General features: G+C 27.5%; 1 protein-coding gene across 2 annotated transcripts; it reads left to right on the top strand.

The window, feature by feature from the left end:
- Window positions 1–1,151: 1,151 nt before the first annotated feature.
- On the top strand, window positions 1,152–12,477 carry LOC145191084 (conserved oligomeric Golgi complex subunit 6-like). Of its 2 annotated transcripts, none has more exons than XM_090066288.1 (19): window positions 1,152–1,269; window positions 2,716–2,859; window positions 3,061–3,132; window positions 3,358–3,416; window positions 3,533–3,638; window positions 3,791–3,873; window positions 3,965–4,035; window positions 4,556–4,726; window positions 7,468–7,519; window positions 7,637–7,728; window positions 8,158–8,222; window positions 10,130–10,221; window positions 10,705–10,822; window positions 11,049–11,180; window positions 11,313–11,480; window positions 11,611–11,718; window positions 11,823–11,870; window positions 12,048–12,127; window positions 12,270–12,477. In XM_090066288.1, the coding sequence occupies exons 1-19, from the start codon at window positions 1,156–1,158 to the stop codon at window positions 12,400–12,402; spliced, it is 1,908 nt and encodes a 635-aa protein (XP_089922414.1). In that variant the 5' UTR covers window positions 1,152–1,155; the 3' UTR covers window positions 12,403–12,477. The 2 variants fall into 2 exon arrangements, with proteins under 2 accessions (XP_089922414.1, XP_089922415.1); XM_090066289.1 differs by having other exon boundaries at window positions 1,165–1,269; window positions 2,704–2,859.
- The last annotated feature ends 102 nt before the right edge of the window (window positions 12,478–12,579 follow it).

Genomic DNA, 12,579 nt, shown 5'->3' with positions numbered 1-12,579 from the left:
CCTCCTCGAAACAAGTAAATAATGAATGCAGCAGTTAAGAAATGTATCTTGCTGCATAAGAAGTTATAATCTCAGTTATTGATTTAGTCATACACAACTCTATATATCTTTCTATATTTAAATTTTGTTTACTAGTTTAGATATAAAGTGGCTTCACCAAAAAAAGTATTTCAAGATTTTTTTATTTGTAGCTTGTTTAAATTACCATAAATTAATAAATAAATTTTTCAAGAAAAATTATTTTTAAATAAAATTTGCATCAGGGTGTTATACTGAAACATACAATTTTATTTTAAAATGTTACAAAAAAATAATAATAGTAATAAATCAATAGAAAAACAGATACACCAACAATAAATGAAAGTTTTAATTGCTTTTAATTTAGAACATGAAAGCAAGGACAGAAAACATTATTAGTCAAGTGCTAAATTGCAACTTCTTCTCAATGGCAGTATTTATTCTAAGATTTTTAACTATTGCTAAGATGGTCGATTAAGCATACAAAATGATCAAATTATTGCCCACTTAGTTCTTGAAAAAAAAAAAAAAAAAATTTTTTGTACGAATTTCTTGATTCAAAGAAGAGCAAAAAAAAGAATACTAATTCACAATCCTCGATAAAGCAATTTTAGAGATAAAAGCAATTTATAGCAAAAATGTGTATTTGCTATCTGGTAGAGATAATAAATCCAAGATGGTGAAAATGAGGGAGCTGGCTCTGAAAGTGTATCCAGCAATTTTGAGATATGGTGTAGTACTCATTATATGAGTTTACTGGAAAAAGATATTGGGAACACTGCCATCTTGAGGCAAACTGCAATAATCCAAAAGTATTTTAGAAAACAATACTGCAGTCTTGAGACAAATTGTGAAAATTCAAAATTGTTTTAGGGGGTGCATGCAACAGTTGCCGAATGAGATACGTTGAAACTCGAAAGTTGCATGCTTAGAGACCTACAAGCGGTGCAACAATATTTATTCCAAAATCTGTGAACATAAAAAAAGTACCCACAAATATTGAGGAGTTGATTGATAACATTAAATTATATAAAGAAGTTAGCAACTTTCTTAAATAAATGAAGACGTTCGAAGCCGCCCTAGACAAAATGCAAGGAGAAACTGCGCAATCGGTAGTATTCAACTTTATCTTGCTTCATGTTCAAAACATCGCACAAAATGGCAGAAGTGTCGTCTGAAGGAGGCATTACTCAAAATCATTTAACTAAAAAGCTTAAGAGAATATTGGATACTAGACTTGAAAATGATAAGGTACATCAAATCAGTATTTTTATCTTCTATTTTTTAAATATATCCTTAGAGGGCCCTTTTAGACCATTTCATCTGTTATTAAAAAATTGTCTCCTCACTTGTCCCAAAATTTGATTTTTTAAAAATAGTTTTAAAGAGCTAATCACTACTTTCCAACAAAGGAATAATTTTTTAAACTACAGAAATTTAGCTGCTTTTTTTTTTTTTTTTTTTTTTTTTTTTTTACAATAATTCAATTAAGTAGTTTAACTTCAACAATAATATAGAAAAGAACTGACTATTTTTAATGCAGATTATGAAATATTGTTGTTTAAAATTAACTGGTTTACATTGCAAAAAAAAATTCCTGTAAAATAATGTAAAAAAATACCCAAAGTTGCTACTTCACTATGCATTTGCAATATTTTATTTGTTTTTCATTATCCTATTTTAAATTTAATCACTACAAACATATTATTTTGTATATTATCATTGCTTAAAGTAACAACTAATGGAAGTTGGAAGTTTATTTCATAATCTTATAATCTGCAATAAATGAGTGTAATTGTGCATTTGCACCTAAATAACTTATAACATTTTTTGTAAATTCTATATTAATCTGGAAAGTTTGACTGGCAGGTTGACTTTTTTTATTACCATTCGAGAATATTCACTTAAGCATTTCTTGATCATCTTTCAGTTAGTAGAATTCTATTGCATGAGCAGTTGTGGAACCTGAGTGGATATTTCTCACAACATCTTCATTTAAAATATTTTAAAGGTGTTTCTAATTGCTATTATCAAAGAAAATCATTCTATTAAATACTGTATTTGATGGCTTAATTGATGCTAGTTCTGCAAAAGAGTTGAATCACATCAATTTGAATTTTGAACTGTGTTTTCTTAAACTACCATAATACTTTCTATAGATTTGATCGGTCTCCTCTGGATGTATACTGTTTTAGATATTTTTATATCTGTATCAATTAATCCTTCTCAACGTCCCATGGCATAAAAGAAAAATTCAGTAAGATAGAAATTATCAATAAAACCACATGATTCAGGAGCATAATCATCTTTGTTAAAATGAAGGAGCATTCTATGTCTAAATCCAAATAGTATTTCCTTGCTGTCAACATTTTGTTGACCAACAACTGCTATGAGTTTATAATGAACTGCTTGGTATCTTTGTTCTTTTCTTCCTTTCAAACAGTCAGGAGTTCTACAAGTAGTTATTCCAAAAACTGGCAAAAATAAATAGAAGATTTATAACCTTGAGTTTTTGATTAATCTAGATTCATCTTGATGGAAAAAAAGCATTGTTTATGTTTTTTTTAACTTTTTTTACTGAAAGATGTTCTAAAGTATAAGTTCTTTCTATTTAATAAGGATTATTACTATATATGTAAATTGACTATAACAATTAAAAAGTTCAAACATTTGATTTTTTGATAGTTTTACATTTAGGAACTTTTAGATGCTCTGAAAGCTTTGTCTTCCTTTTTTGGTGAGAACACTCTTCGTGCAAGAAGAGATCTCCGTGGAGATGTGGAGAAAAGGAACCTTGATGCATGTGAAAAATTTGAAGCTCAATTCAAAGAAGTTAAAGAAGTACTTTAACAGTATTTTTATTAGAAATGTGTTTTGTTTCTCATCATTTTAGGAGGAGTATTTTTTAATCAATTAGATTATTATGGGCTTTTTAAAGGCTTTTTAAAGGATAACATTTTAATTAGATGTTTTTTCTAGCTCTTTTATATGTTGCTACTATCAACCAATAATCTTTCTTTTGAATTTCACAACTTTTCTTAGAAATTGGATGAAATAAGTGCAGATATTAATGCAATGAGCATATGCTGTAGGGAGATGACCGATAGAGTTAAAGTTAGTTTAAATGCATATATTTGGTTTAAAGGAATTATGTTTTTCTTTATATCATACATATTGAATACTATAGCTTTGATATGGTACTAATGGTTCTGTTTGTAAGTTGCTGATGTTTTTATAATAATCTATGCATGGCAGTTATGCAGCTTATTAGTTACTTTATAGCTATACTATTTATTTGTACAGTTTAGAAATTAAATCCTTACTAATATCTTTACTTAGAGATCCAAGGAATCAACTGCTGAGCTTATTGAGAAAACATCAAAACTGAAAGTTGAGAGGTTAATTTGATTTTGATTTTTTTACAAAAATATTCAAAATAATGTTCATAATTTCAGATTTCAACATCATAATTACCAAGAATATTAAATGTCTAATTTTATTTCTCTTTTTTCAGAAAGCAAATTGAGTTGCAGTCTTTACTTGCGACATCTTTTCTTGAGCACTACCAGCTTAAACCAAATCATATGAAAATCTTACGCTCTTCTAAAGATGTTACTGAAGTATAACATTTATTTTAATCTTTACTCTTTTGTAATCCAAATCCAGTGAAGTTATACTTATGAAAAATTTTTCTTACAAAAACTAAGAATAATGTTTTTTTTAAATAGTTTTATGCAATTTTTATCTTTTTTAAAACTTGTTTATTTTAAAGGAGTTTTTTGATGCTTTAAAAAGAGCAAAAGAAATACACAATGATTGTAAGCTTCTACTTCTTTCGAAACAACAGACCACAGGGTAAACATTTTATTTGTAAAATATTATGAGCGTTTTGATCAAAACATTTGGGATTTTTAACTACACTTAGTCTTGTATTTTAATCATATAGGTTAGAGATAATGGAATCAATGGCTTTATACCAAGAAACTGCATATGAAAAACTTTATAGGTGGACACAAGGTAATTTTCCCCAGTTTTATGTTTTAGTGTTAAACAAATATATACAAAATAATAATTTACATAGTAGTAAAAAATTATATATATATATATATATAGCATGTTTGTATTTTTAAATTTATCATATTAGTATATATGAAATTTTTGAAAATATGATTTGTATTGTGAAAAAAAAAATTTATCAGGTTTGAATTACCCTGCAGGTGCTAAGAGGTTCAGTTTTATTTTTGAATAAGCATGCTTCTTATTTGTTTCTTTTATAAAATAATTGCTAGAAAAAAGATTTCAGGTAGGAAAGCTTTACTAGTTATCCATCAATTATGAACATATTTTAGTTAAGTAAAATGAAAAGAAAAAAATTTTGAAAGAATTTCTCAAAGTAATGTTTTTACAATTGACTTATAACTTTTTTTTTTTCAATTTTTAAAATTTTTTCTCTAAATATAGATAAAGTTTTGTACATTGATGTTGTTCTCTAATTGTTTATGTTATTAATTTTTTGTAAAATATTTTTTTGTTTAAGGAGAGTGTCGGAATATGACTGGAGATATACCAGATGTTAGTGGAGCACTGTGTCGAGCAATTGAAGCTCTGCAAGATCGTCAAGTTTTGTTGCGGTATGCTATTGATGAACTAACTTCAGCGCGTCGATCTGCTGTTGTTAGATGCTTTATTGATGCTTTAACCCGTGGTGGTAAATTGAATATAGATTCTATCCTTAAAATGTTCCCTTTTTCTTTATTTAAGCTGTGCATTTCTGTTATACATTTAGTGTTTTATAATTATTGTTTTGATATTTTTATATTGGTGAATATGTTTATTATTGATTGTTGTGTTTTCTAAAGCTTATAATGTTTGATATTTATGTGTTTAGTATTCTGATTAAACTTTTATGCTATTATTCTATTTCATGGTGGTATTTTGCTACTTTTTTGATCATTATATTTTCTTCTGGAATTTCTTTATGAAATTAAATTTACCTTAAGTATCTTCCTCATAACAAAAAATTGCTTTTTTTTATTCATGTTTGTGGTTATTATAATCTTGACATTCAAAAATTTGATACAGATTTGTTTACAAAGTTAACAAGTGATGAATTAATAATTTAAATTAACATCTATAAGTTAAGATCTTTAGTCAAAATGAAAAATAAATACAAAGATTGTTGATAAATTAGGATGCTACACATCTTGTAAAAAAGTGCTACACACCTTGTAAAAAATGTTGTACTGAACAAGCCATCAGTATGTAATAGACACTTGTCTAATTCTATTTGACTATATTTCTGCTAACATTAACAATGAATTTTTTTATTCTAATGTTATGAATTTTAAAAGGTAATTAAAGGTTTTAAAATTATTAACACATTGAGTCATTCCACACCAAATAACTAAAACTTGAAAAGAAAGTGTTCAAAAACAAATAAATCTAATTTTTAAAATTGTTCAAATTTGGGACCAAATACGCCTTATGAACTATTTTTTAGGTTTTAAATTGGTAAAGTTAGTCATAATGTTGCATGCTTTAAAAAATAGCAATGAAAGAAAGTCATGAAGAAGGTAAAACATCTAAGACAAATAAAATTATAATATTTTGATATATTGCTGGAAAAAAACAAATCAATAACTTTAAATTTTGAAGTGTATACTCTTCAATGTAACCATGATCCAAGTAGAAATTAGAAAGCTTACTTGAATCAATAACAAAGTAAAAAAACAATTTAAAAATCATAACAAAATATGTTCAAAACAGGACAGTAATGGTACTAATGATGTTTAAAGAACGGCAATAAATTTGGTTAAGACTTTTCTATATTAAAAAAGCAATTATATATGCTGGAAAAAAAAAATCTATTATTAAATTATTGACATTTGCACCCTATCCTGGTAAGACCTTGAAGCTTCCACCATAAGCCCCATATGCCTGTTAACTGCAACCAGATACTGTAAGTTTAACAGTACTGACTTGGCTCTAAGCTGTACCCAGCTGTCAAAGTCATGACTTACATTGATTGAGAAATGCAGCCAGCTGTTGTGCTGAGCCAGCTCCAAGAAAAATGTAGCAGCATTGTGCTGAGGTTAAATTGGCTAGCCAGCCATTCTGTCTAGGCCAGCAATAAAGCCAAAAAACCTACAATTTTGAGGTGTAATCCCAATCAATATCAGAAGTAAACAGAAATTTGAATTTCAAGTTACTAACAAAAAAAAAAAATAATAAAAAAAGGTGTTTAAACGGGTCAGCAATTTCCCAACTATATCTTTTGGCAAAAGCTTATCTTGATTAAAAAAATGGGTCTTTATAGTGGAAGATGAGGTACAGAGCTATCAGCAGAATCCACATTAACATTCTTTACACCCTATATTTGCATACTGCAAAGATGAACTGAACTTTATCATATAGAGTTTTGTGTCTTTTCAGGTGGTATAACTCAGAATGCAGCATGTTTGTAAAATAATTCAAACAATTGTAATGGAACTCAAAGCAGAATTTCAATAAGCACCATTTAGGCCATTTCAAACATTTTTGCTTTTATAATATAAAGCAAAAAGGTTTGAAATGGCTGAAAATCAAACACTCAACTCACACAAGAAGTCATGTTCAAATTTTGTATCGATAAAAATCAATGTTTTAAATACTGCTATGTTAAGATGAAAAAGTTTGATAAGACTCTACTGTATACTTGTAGCTTTCACAGTTTTTTAGGTTTGGGTTAAAATTGGGTCAGAGAAAAGAGATGCTGCTCAAATAATAATTTTAGTTCCATTATCTAACAAAATTTTAAACTTAACTTGTAATACCCCATTTTTTTTACATATTCAATAGGAGTCTGTAACTCTTGTTAAATTGATCATTCATGGATTTTAGAAATTCTTTCTGTTTTTAAGACACCTGATTTTGTGACTTTTAAAGTTGTGTATGTTGTGAAGTGACTTTGAAAGAAAATTTTTTTATGTTGCAAACATGCAAGATTATGAATAAAAACACAAAAGATTATGATAATAAATAAAAAAAAGTTTAAAATCAAAAATCAAATTGCAGAAAAAAGTTACAGAGGCTATTGTGTCCTAAAGTTATGCAATCCTAAATATTAAATTTAATCGTTTTTTAAAGTTCAATTTCTAAATGTTTTTGACAGTTTGAAATGAAATTCCCCCATTCTTCGTATTGATAGATTATGATTATTACCTATTAGCACTAAGTTAGTAATACTTTATACTTGTATAGAGGAAAACAAGTAGCTATTACAAACAGCTGTAACTTATCGTGTTTTTTTTTAGTTATTTGATGTTAAATCCATTTAAATAAGTTGACCAATGATAATTGTCTGTAATCTTTTCTAAAACATAAGGCCAGAAAAAGAAGTAGTTAGACAACTATAAAAATATCAAGTATTTTTTGATAAAATATATATTGTGTAAAAAATTTTGTATTTAGGACCAGGTGGTACTCCTAGACCAATTGAATTGTACTCTCATGATCCAGTAAGGTATGATTAAAATAATTGATAAAATAATTATAACAATGATTAAAAAAGCCTAAATCTTTTCAATTATTTATAATCACTCACTGTGTTGACAGTGTTAAAATGCTTTTTTTCCAAAAGATATGTTGGTGATATTCTAGCATGGCTGCACCAGGCTGTGGCTGGAGAGAAAGAATTGCTTCATAGCTTACTTCGCAGAACTAAAGTAAATGGTGAGTGATTTAAAATATTGAATAATCAATGAGAAGATGGTAAATTGTGCTTTTTTCACTCTTTTTCAATTTAATTTTTTTTTTTTTTTAATTCCCATGTTTGTGTTTTTTTGTAATGCAATGTTTAATAAATAAATCTAGAAGCAAGTTTTTGCTAAAAAAAATTTGGGAAATGGGCTAAATTAACGACTGTACTTTCATTTTAACTTTTCATTGAGTTAAATTTACCTAAAAAGAAACCATTTAGAATAAGTAATTTCATTATCATCATTAAAAAGTTACATCATTGAAACTATTTACAAAAAAAAAAAAACCAACCAATTTTGTTTTTTATTATTTTTTATATCACTGAGCATATTTAGTGTGAACTAATAGGAAGCAAATAGTTTAAGCCCCAGACAGCTACAACAATCTGTTTTTAATTTACAGAACATAAAACTTTGATATCAGATGCTCTAAACCATATTATTGAAGGCATGTGTCGGCCTTTTAAAGTAAGAATTTTTTGATAATATATTTGTTGTACAAATATGTCTTGTATGTATAAACAAAAAAATTTTTTTAGGGATCCTTGTATGAGGGGTTCTGACCCAGGTTGAGCTTACATGCAAGGTTAATTTTAGCCTAATGCTATCATAAACTCTTGTTAAAAGGAAACAAAACTTATGTGAAAAGTTCTGAACTGCAGATGTCTTTCTGAAGAAAGATTGCACTCAGATAATCTAAAAAACACTTGTTTTTAAAGGAGAGGGTTTTGTTAAAATGCTCTTTTAAACAGCAAAGCACAATTTGTGTTAAATTTCATTACAAAGTGCAGTTTAATTATCATAATCCAAACACTTAAACCCTTAGTTCTTCACTATTAAATAGTACCATTAATGCAATACAGTGTTAATTCTACCTGCATAGCTAGATGTGTGAATCAACAGCAGTACATACACCTTACAGAATATGTCCTTACTAACAGGTGTAGTAAAAAAAAGTCCTTCATCTAATCCAGTTGTTTGAAATGGATATAATCTATCAACACAATTTAACATTGTTTTTTCCATTGATTTTCTTGCATGCAACAGATTTGTGATGATGTTCATAATCAATGATTTTTTTTTTTTTTTTTTTTGATTATCAAAAATTGTGACTCTGTTCAGCGTGACTTAACCTTCCATTAGGTAAAATTTGTTCATAACTTTTTTGACAGAATAATTTCAAGATTTTTGTAAAATCAACCAATGTTTTTGTTAAAAGCGTCTTTTTGAAAAAATATCCTTATACTGTTGAGCACTGTATACTTAAAATGTTTAAAAAGAAGGCTTGTATGAAAGAAAAATTTTCACACAATGTATTTTTGTAAGACAGTTAGTATTTCTGATAATATGAACACTTCTAGCAATAGTACAATTAATATTACCAGTTATTAATGTCACCTTTTCATAAAAATGTCAAGTTATCCTAAAAATTACCTCAATCAAAACTATCTTATGAAGGAATAATTATTGCATTGTGAATATTTATCTGTCTTTGATGTTTTTAAATGTGACTAAGTCTAATTTTTTCTCCAACATTAGTGCTATATTTGAATTTGTAAATATTTTAACATCATGCACACAGCTAACTGCACTCTGTTAAGAAGAAATCTCATTGCCTGTACTTTTAAGGGATAAAATTGTAATTAAATAAGCTTCAGAATGCCATTGAATTGACAAATGTTTATCATCAATGCACCAAAATGCTTAGATTATTCCATGTTTTCTCTCAAACTCTGCCACTTTGTCTTTCATTTCATTTTGATTTTCATTTTGGTAAAAATATATAAACATTTATATTTTTGATTTTCACAAATTGCAATACTACAGATCTTAACTACTACTTTCATACTCTGTGCTCTGGTGGGTATCAAACACTTCTGCAGTCGTTCTTATTTATCATATGTCTTTGAAAAGGTAAACAGTCAGCTGATATTTTTCTGGTTGTTAGTGATGTGATGAAATTTTCTTTAGGTGCAATTTTATTGATCATGTTGTTCAACCATGCCTCATTGAACCAAATACTTTCTTTAATCTAAGATTACACAATTAAATTGTCTAAAAGTTTTATTTTTTTTATGCTCACAATATAAAAGTATACTTTTCTTTGAATCATAGATCATATAATTTTCTTTTAACCCAAGAAATAACAGATCAATATTATTATCACCTGCTTATTATGTTTACAAACAGCCACTTTTACACTAATATTGTCAACCTAGGTTATGGAAGTGGATGGTCTCACCTGCTAATTTTTTTTTTCTGTGTATGTGAAGACCTGAATCAAATGAGACAATTAGACCAGACACTGGCTCAACCTGGGTCAGCATCCTCATAATTAGGGAAATTTAAGTTTAACTATGAACTTTATTTTTTAGGTACGCATTGAACAAGTTATAACTTCAGAACCTGGTGCTCCTGTTCTCTTCCGATTAAGCAATCTGCTTAAATTTTATGGATCAACACTGAGGTACTAGTTCTGATCCTAATGAATTAAATTCTACTTTTATAAAATGTAATTGTATAATTTGCTTTTCCAAAAACTTGCTTACAAAAAATGGTATTACTTATGATTTTTATTGATTTCTAATCCATTTAATCTCTCTTTTTATTGAACCTAATCCATTTTTCTCTTCCTTTTTTTTTTCTTACTTTTATTGAAATCATTTAAGTTCAATACTGAGTATTTATTACTAATAAAGTTTAATATATATTTTTTTTACCTACCAATGATCTCATAAAATACCATTCATTATTTTTGTTAAAGTATTTGAATACCGCAATGGAGGATTGTATCTATTCAAATTTTTTTATTTACAAATCAGTTTTATTGCCAATTGTAGTTTTATATTAGTAAGTAGGATAAAATAAGTGATTAAAAAATGTTTTGTTGAAATTTTAAGATTCAGTGTTTTTTTTCAGTTTTTTAGTGGGTTTGTGTTTTCTCCTTTAGCGGTCTGTTTGAGTCTCAGACAGCACTTATTGTGTTAACAGTAAATGAGATGATGGAATTAAGTCATCAAATATTTTACAGTAGTTTGTCTATGTATGGAAATAAAATTGCTGATAAGGTTAGTACACCCAATAATGGTTTGATATTTTTCAGTGTTACAGGCATTTTTTAAAAATAATATAGCTTGTGTTATGTAAATTTCACAATTTCATTAGTTCTATTAAATTGACTTTGGTCTTTTCTTGCATTTATTTAGCATTATTTATTTAAAACAAATAAGTTACTAATAAAGAAGACATTTAAGTTGGTTTTATGTTTATAAGCCATCTTCAAAAATAATTTAGCTGGACATACCTCCTCCAGACTTAAGCCCTTCACAATCAGTAAATGAAGCATTGCAGCTGTTAAAAGATGTTCTTTCAAGCCATGACTCTGCTATTTCTCCTTTAGATGAACGAAAAGGTGACTATGAAAAGGTAGAAATGTAAATTGTTCAAAGTCATAGATTAAACAATCAATTAGAGTTTTGTTTTATAAAAGCTGTGTGTTTTTACTTTCTTCATCTTCAAGTTCTTGTAGTTTCTCTATGATAATAAAACTAATTTTAGATATATACAACACTTTTGGAGCCGTTGTTACAGTGTTGTGTGTTGAATGGAAATCGTTTAAACAAAACAGACATGTCAACTTACATGCTTAATTGTTTGTATAAGATGCAAGTCACTCTAGCTGTTTATGAATTTACTGATCTTAAAATTGAAATGCTGTCTTCACAGGTAAATATTCTTTTATTGGAAATAACCTTTTCAACTACTTAAACTTATCTATATACAGTTAATGATAAGATTTTGATAAAAAAAAAATTTTTATGAAAGACTGTTTTGTACACATATTTTTTGGCATTAGATGGTGGTTCATATAGATACACTAACAAAGGACCAAGCATCATTCATACTCAATCGGTCAGGCTTAGGTGTTATCTTCAATAAAATTAAAGACATATCTGACAGCAATGTAAGTTTTAAAGTTAATTCTTCACTTAAGTTTAAAAATAACCATTTTTTCTTTACATTAAATATTGTTTTGAGTTTGTAATTTTGTTCATATATTCTTAATAGGTCCTCTTATCAAGCCAGTTAGACTCATTAACAATATCTGAAGCAATGGTTAGTTGTTTCACTCTCTTCGGTTGTTTTATCTCTTTTATAATGCATTTCAATAATCTTTGATTGCAATGACAATGATACTCTTTAATATGTGATTTTAATTTTATGCAATTTGTTAATCTCTATCTTTTTTTTCTTTTTTGTAACTCTTAAGTTGATAGTGTAATTAATTTCCAGGCTTCTTTTGACAAGTATTTGTCAAATCCTGATAGCTTATATATCCCCCAATTGCAGCTCATACATAGTACAAGAATCAGGTGATAATTAGATGATTATTCAGTTTGTAGAATTACAGAATGATGCAATTATGAAACATTGATTTACAAAAGTTTTGTTGAAATCATTGATTGGTCAGTTTAATTGTAATTTAAATCTTGTTATTATGATCATGTTTTTTAGAGATACGATTTGTAAACAAGCTTGTGATATTGTCGAAGCAGCATATGCTAAAGTCTATGCAGAAGTTAGCAAAAGCTATTCTGACACTCTCATGACACGAACCCCAGAACAATTAAAGATTTTATTGAGCTAACATTTACTTATTTTGCATATATTTATTTTATGTAATTACTGAATTTAAGTGAATAAACTTTGTATTCATTTTTTATTATTTCATCTCTTTGAACAAGATAAACAAACGGTTTGTTGTCTAAAATGCTAACATTCGATTTTGTTCTTAACTAGTTTTACAAACTTCAAAAAAATTTTT

Source organism: Hydra viridissima, unplaced genomic scaffold, assembly GCF_058129835.1.
Source record: "Hydra viridissima isolate aposymbiotic clone 2 unplaced genomic scaffold, HvirCarnegie_v1 scaffold_11, whole genome shotgun sequence".
NCBI classification, from domain to species: domain Eukaryota; kingdom Metazoa; phylum Cnidaria; class Hydrozoa; order Anthoathecata; family Hydridae; genus Hydra; species Hydra viridissima.
This window is presented reverse-complemented; position numbering and strand designations above follow the sequence as displayed.

What these genes read in the sequence shown, in the direction of transcription:
- LOC145191084 (XM_090066288.1), top strand. Translation starts at nt 1,156, where the DNA reads ATGTTCAAAACATCGCACAAAATGGCAGAAGTGTCGTCTGAAGGAGGC. An exon ending in AGATGACCGATAGAGTTAAA is followed by an intron (nt 3,133 to 3,357) that starts GTTAGTTTAAAT and finishes ATCTTTACTTAG; the next exon opens with AGATCCAAGGAATCAACTGC. An exon ending in TAACAATATCTGAAGCAATG is followed by an intron (nt 11,871 to 12,047) that starts GTTAGTTGTTTC and finishes ATTAATTTCCAG; the next exon opens with GCTTCTTTTGACAAGTATTT.